This window comes from Octopus bimaculoides, chromosome 10, assembly GCF_046866305.1.
Source record: "Octopus bimaculoides isolate indiv1 chromosome 10, ASM4686630v1, whole genome shotgun sequence".
In the NCBI taxonomy this organism is placed as follows: Eukaryota; Metazoa; Mollusca; class Cephalopoda; order Octopoda; family Octopodidae; genus Octopus; species Octopus bimaculoides.
Window position 1 is genome coordinate 54,181,163 of NC_142937.1, and position 7,310 is coordinate 54,188,472.

The 7,310-nt window shown below is 35.5% G+C and overlaps 1 protein-coding gene across 1 annotated transcript; it reads right to left on the reverse strand.

The window, feature by feature from the left end:
* Positions 1–1,194: 1,194 nt before the first annotated feature.
* Positions 1,195–5,358, reverse strand: LOC149133730 (uncharacterized). Its single transcript, XM_089358644.1, has 2 exons — positions 4,317–5,358; positions 1,195–2,908 (listed from the first exon to the last, which is right to left on the reverse strand). The coding sequence occupies exon 2, from the start codon at positions 2,807–2,809 to the stop codon at positions 1,751–1,753; it is 1,059 nt and encodes a 352-aa protein (XP_089214770.1). The 5' UTR covers positions 2,810–2,908; positions 4,317–5,358; the 3' UTR covers positions 1,195–1,750.
* Between the last annotated feature and the right edge of the window lie 1,952 nt (positions 5,359–7,310).

Here is a 7,310-nt window from a genome sequence, read left to right on the forward strand (position 1 = left end):
ATTGTTAAAAGGTGTGTGCAGTCTTCCTCTACTTCTATTTGTAGATAGGCCTCTGAGAGGTCTAACTTCAAGAAAATTTTCCCTCCATTTAGTTTTGAGAACACTTCTTCTGGGCTTGGTAATGGATAGTTGTGTTCAAGTAAATAGTCATTTAATCCAGTTAAAGAGTCTGCACACACTGTTAATGTATTATTTTTTCTTTACATAAACCGTTGGAGCTGTGCAGTCATGCCTTACTTTTAATATTATATCGCACTCTTCTGACAGTTTCTGGAGAGTTATATCCTGGTTCATTTCCATCTAGTTTAAATCTCTCACTCTCTCTGTTCACTCTACCCACATATGAGGTAAAGCCTTCATCATCGCTTTCCTCAGTGTTCAAACATTTCCAATGTGTGTTCAACAACAATGTTTTTTCACTAAACATCCTGCATAAAATGTCAGCTGTGTTTGTGAAATTTATGTCAGAAACTTTTTTAGGTATTATAAAGTTAAAGTATTTCTCATGCTCTATCGTCACCAGTTTCCTCAGCATTAGACATTTTCATTTCGTCCGTCCAGTCTTGGCATTCTTTTTAGAAAATTTGTTCAAATCTTCGAAAGTGATTCCTTCTTCCAGGTCATATTTAAGTTTATTTCTTGAATTTTCTACATTGTCTGGTGAAAACTTAATTTCAAATTTTGTTACCAACTTCATTAGTTGTAGTATTTGTTGCTGTAACATTTATTGTTGTTCTTTGAGTTGTTGTTGCTGTTGCTGTTTTTGCAACTTAGCTAAGCCCTCTAAAATGTTTCCCATAATTTTATGGATTTTTTGTAAAATTATACAACAAAAATGTTTGTTACTCTTCTGTTGAGTTTTTAATTTCTCCACATGAAAAATTTTTCAACATCAATCGCGTGAATTGTTTCTTTTCTTGTGAACTGTTTATATCCTCGTCACTACAGTGATAATGTGGATCCTCATCCACTTGTATGTTGTTGTCCATACTGTAATATTCTTGTCGCCACTAATATGTTGTACCGTAATATTCTTGTTGCCACAAATATGGTATACTACATCTTATTATCTTTGACTTGTCAATCATGCTATCACTGATAGCTCCACAAGACAATGACTTTGAAATGTCTACCTTCACAGTAACTCAAACTCATATATATATCACGTAATTAACACTGACTCCAACTGAGAACTCATACAACTCTACTACTGTTTTCTTTATTTGGCACTATGGCCACAACACAGATGGGGACACTACAAGGACAGACACAACACCACAATGGGGACACAAAACATAAACCGAATGACAATGAGATGTTATATAATGAAGAAATGAAATGGCTGCATGGGCCCCATAACCATGTAGTACCATTTGAATTGTTTATATAAACAATTTACCATCGTTCACTTTTTCTGTGTAATTCTTAATTATCTGTTTTTTCTCTCCTTTTTTTAAAAATTATATTTATAACAAAAAAACACTTACTTTTTTTTCGTTCTTTTTTTTTTTTTTTTTTAATACCTCATAAACGGTTCCAAATCCCTGAGTTCGATCACTGGTGGCAGCTCATCGAACATCACCGCTACTCCGGGCGGATCAATTTTGTTTCCGCACATGTCTTTTAGTTTCTCGTATGTGACCCTATCGACCACAATGGCCTTCACATTTTCAGAATAGACATCTGTTGGTAACTTAATTCTTATAATGTGCTTGAATTTAAGAATTTTCTTCTCTGTCTCCTTATTTTTTTAGTAAGTTACAAAATTCCAATTGTTTTTCCATCTTCTTGATTTTTTCTCTTCTTCTTCTGTTACTGATGTATTTCCTTCTCGAACTCCATACCACTTATCCCATTCATCGTCAGATGTTTCAACTCTCGAAACCTTTTCCTTCGCTGGGGAAACCGGAGTCATTATCGCTGTTCCCTCCTCTTGTAAATCCACCTGTTTAGTAGTTGCCTTCTCTCTTTCTTTCTCTGTCACCTCTTCATCTGCATTCCCTCTGGTTACAGCTTCCTTTTCCACTTCTTCTTTCTTCTTTTTCTGTTTCTCTGGTGGTGAGTTTGTTCTTCCACTCCTCCTTCGTTTTCTTTCCATTACCGTAAATCCCTCCTCCGTTGTATTTTCTTCTGTCTCTGTCTGTACTACCTGGTTCGTGTCTTCCTGTTTTTCTGTTGGTTCTCTCTGCGGGCATCTCGCCTTCATGTGGCCTTTCTCGCCACATGCAAAACATGTAGGCGGCCTGCCCTCCACTTTCACTCTTAATTTTTGGTCGTCAGGTAGCGCTATCTCCTCGTCAATTCTATTAAGGTCTTCCACTGTTGCCTGGATAGTCAGTTCGATTCCATATCCCCAATAATCCACACTCTTTGTTCTTGTGGCCTTCAATATCTTGGCCTCTTCCTTCATGTTGTACTTTATTGCTGTCATGAGCCATGCTTCATCTAGTTCTGGGGGTAGTTTGCCTATTCGCACTCTGGCCACACGTTTGCCACAGTACGACGGCAACAGCACCCATTCCTCCGATCGTATAGCTTCCGTAGAGTTCTTAATTGCTTCTATTTCTGTTGCAAATTGTACCTCCACAGTGGCATACTTTTTTCCTCTAGTTACAAAAGTTGCTTGCTTTCTGATACCTTTCAGGCACTCCTCGATCGCCTCAACTGTCGCAAGCTCTATCCTTATAGTTGCCACCTTCATGGTTTTAAAAACCACAGTTCTCTTTCTTACACCTTCTGTCAGTTCCACAGGCAGTGTTAACGTCAGCGTGTTTCCGACCCTCGCCAGCAACTTCTCACATTCCTTCATCTTCTTCGGATCAACCTTAATTTCGATTATTTCCAGCTTTCCTTCCTCTGTTCCTTTTCCAGTCGCGGCCGCATAACTTTGGCTACCTACCGGTGCTTTCTCCATTTTCCACAACGGGAAGACACAAAAAAACACAAACAATATCAACAATTAACACCAATGATTGACACTCAATTTTACAACAAAAAATACTCAACTTTGCAACTCACATAAAAACTCTACGTCATCGACAACTCAAATTCCAAAAAGACTCTACTACTTCTGACCTCCTACAATGACTGACTGACTTTATAGTGGCTGTATCATACTACTTTGTCATGGGGAAAAGAGTGTACCATTTTCACTACAACAGTTTCCATTTTGGGTACTTCATCACTCATCTCAGAGCCCTGTAACAGGCCATGGACACTATCTTTCTTCCTAAAAAATATAGAAATGTTCTAAGAGGACATTACCATATCAATGCACACCACAAATCCATGATTACATTTACTACTAAGGTTAGGTACCACCTCCCAGCTGTATTCCCCTACCTACAAGTGCATGCTAGGAGTAAGCCCACTCATTTGAGCCATGTTCACCACAAGCTGAGGAAGCTTCTTGACTTCAGTTGTTGGGCCTGGAGTTGGCATTTATGGAGTAGGTGGCATACATCACTAGTAGCCCTTGTCATTTTGGCTCAAGAGGCCACTTTCCATTTCATAACAGTAAGGGCGATGCTAGTGAGGACATGTTGATGCGTTGCATGCAACCAGTGATCAGGTGGTAGGTGTTGTTCAATGTTGGATCAATTTTCTTAGCATGGGTTAATCTCTCCAAGACAGAACATCCATACTCTACAGAGAAATAGCCCAAGTCAGAGCAGTAATTAACATACGTGTACTGTGGCTCCCCATTTGGAGTTGACCAAGGTATTGTTTTGGGAATCAATGTAGTATTCACATTGCAATCCCTGTCAAGTAATAACCTGCAAGTTGTACCAAACACTTCGAAGCCAAGTTTAAGGATAAATGTTCAGGTTACTGGGAGCTAATGAACACACACACACAAAAAAAGTGGTGGTATAGGATATGAAAAAACTCTCAATATATTTAATTCTCAAATATTCCAATATTTGTCTCCTTTGGTATTCTCTTCTATATTTTCAACTGACTCACTGACAACGAATAAAAAGGTTTTTTTGCTATTTCGTTGTAATTGTTTCAGCGGTATTTAGTGACAAGGTGTGCTCTCCTACATTCGTACACAGATAAATTTGCTTTGCCCAAATTTTTCACTTGTCTTAAAAATTCATTAAAAATAAAATTTAAAACCTTAACTTGTATAATTTTGTTGTCAAATTTGTTTCCCCATAACAACCTCCAAAACCCGGTAATATCGAGGTAATACCGTGTTTAAGGTTGCTTCAACCTTTTTTTTATTTTATTTTGAAGGGGTCCTCCATTGCCTTTGTTACAGTCTATGAGCGAGTGTACATTCGTCTTTATTTTTTTTTTCGTTTACTTACTCACTTCTTTTCCATTTCAACTATTTTCTTGTTTACTTTTGTAAATCTTGTCCTTTTTCACTAAAATAGACGCCATCTAGTATAAACATAAATAAATAACACAACTTCTATACGGTCGATCGACTAGAAATAGCAGCCAACTTTCTCTTAGCCGTAGCCTTAAAATAACGAAGGTCGCATTGGATAATGTAGCTCTAGATATACTAAAGCCGGATTGTCAAAGCTGGAACGCCTTTAGTTGTAAGTCTACTTCATTAGTGAGCACACACGTAGTAACGTTATAAATTGATATTCTCTTAATCATAGTCCAAAAAATTCAATATCCTATTTGAATAATTTTGAGGAAAAAATGTTTTTAACATCGAAAAAAATATAATTATTAATTTAGTGAGATAAATTAAAGAAGAATGACGATTTTGTTCGAGCAACGGCATAAAGCAGAGTACGATGTAAATATAATAAATGTAAATGACATAATATCAAGAGAATCGAAACCTTCGTAAATGAATTACTGACTGAATTGCGGTGGCGAGGGAAGAAGAAAATAAAAATATGGTTCAACATAAGCGATATAAAAAGTAAACATTCACTATAAATATACTTATTATATAAATATGTAATATTGAATGTAGTATATATCACATAGAAATATCACTAAGTAATTGAAATGTATCATTAATGATCAAAGACAAAATACTCCATAACTCCTTTGCCTACAATGTTTTATCAAGTAAAGATTTCCGTAGAAGAAAGCCAGTGAAAGTCGCCTTTGCGTCCAGTCAGCTACTTCCGTGTTGTTTTTGACCTGCGTAATAAGTATTTCCGCATAAGAGGTGCAAGATGACAGTGCTGGCCTTGAAGGGTTTGCCACGATAAATCTGCCGCATTCACCGACGTGTATATCTATATTTTGGACAGCGGGTGACAGAAAGACACAGATCTTTTATTTGAGGTGACACGGCTGATATGGTAAATAACGTTTCTCACTGATTTATTTTTACTGCCAATAATATGTTGTCAGTGGTGTTAAAAGTCTTCTGGGGGTTAAATATGGGGAGAGAGAGAGAGAGAGACCCCCCCCCCACACCGGATATATATATATATATATATATATATATATAAATTATTATCTTGTGTTGCCGGTCGAAAGAATCGTTAAGTCATTTTTTTATTGCTTTATTCTGTGGCCGAATTATTTAACAAACCCTTATTATTACATTCGCTTCTCCTTTTCTTTCGACGAAATTCTTTGATTTTTATTCGAAGGTCACCAACAAGTATTTATTCAATGGTAAATCCTAAATAAATACCCTCCACCCTTCTTTTTCACACATCTTTACCCTTTTATCTTTACCTATCCATTATTAGTCTATGAAGTGGCGTATATACGTGTGTTTGTGTGTGTGTATATATATATATATATATATATATATATATATATATATATATATATATATATATATATATATATATATATGTTTATATAATATGCTTCCCTAAAAAATATTTTCTCTCATTTTCTCCTCATCTCCGATAATTATTAACGTTGTTTGCCTATTTCTTTCTTCACCTTGAAAATATTAATACTCGCAATATGTCATCGTGCCCGAGTTTTAAAAAAACTCCATCGAAGTGTCGGACTCCATTCAACGTTTTGGTTGTTTCTTTTTTTTTTTTTTTTTTTTTAATCAAATATTTTGGAATATACAGCGGAATTGATTTCCTTCCTTCCTACTAAAACTATTAGTTGTAGAGAGGAATCGAGCATTTTCATTTTATATTTAGTTCCTGTTTGTGTGTGTGTATATTTAACAAGATACAGGTACCCTCGTTCAATCACCACTCATCCTCTCTACTTGTGTTAAAACACCAACGTAGATAAATATATTTAATCTTGTTTTCTCCCAATAACTACTGTTGATGATATATTGTGTGGCGTAATGAATAAATAAATCAAACAGCACTGAGATGATAGACATCCATTAGAAAAATCAATGCGATTTCTACACTGTTGATTCAGACATTGTCAAGTTTTCAGATAATCTTAAATTATCTCTAATTCTCATTTATTATTTCACTAGATACCAACTTTCTTTCACTCCGCCACTTTTTTTTTTATTCATTTAAGGACAGGGTTTTGAGTAGTTGTAATGTTCATGCATTTTCTAATGACGTGAGTGAAATCGTTAAATATTAACAGTTTAAGTATGCATTTTAACACTTCACTAAATACAGATTTGTATATAGTTTTACTGTATGTATATGTTGTAGTTATTACTATTTAAAACACCAATAACGTGTGATATATATATACACACACACACACACACACATATAAGGCAGAGACTTATGGTCGCTGTTGAATTCCAAGTATTTTTCTCTATAAAACCTTTTCTATATACGGAAGCGTTTTACTACAAACACAAGGGTTCCCACTCCCTGTCTTTCTTCCTCTTTCCATTCCTTTTGTTATTACTTACTTGCAGTAATTGGTGTTTGTTAGATTCATAAGTTTTATTTCATAAAAATTCTCAATTGAATGCAATCTTTGAACAAGCAACAATTTCACACGTTTATGGGACATTTTTCATTTTGTTTTCAGTTAATCACAATTGTTTTGAATGAACTAAATAATAATGGTTTCGCTGTCTGCTTTTATTGCTTTTCTAAATGTAAATCGCCCCTACTTCAGCTTTGCTTTCCTTAAAATACCAGTAATACACTGTTTGATATCAACTATAACCTCTCAAGTGGAATCATTGTACATATCATTAACTGTGTGGCGTTAAACTGACAAACTATGCATACTCACACACATTGCATGTATGTTTGTGTGTGTACATGTATATATTGTATAGTGCTAAACTGACAGACGAAAACCGATCGATATTTTTGATAGTTTGTAGTAAAGCCACTTAACCCTGGTTGCCATTGCGGGTACTTCTCTGAGACCAGGCAAGTGGAAATCCAACGGCTTCCCGATTTTTTTGGATT

Coding starts and splice junctions, on each gene's coding strand:
- LOC149133730 (XM_089358644.1), bottom strand. CDS start 2,809: ATGAAGGAATGTGAGAAGTTGCTGGCGAGGGTCGGAAACACGCTGACG.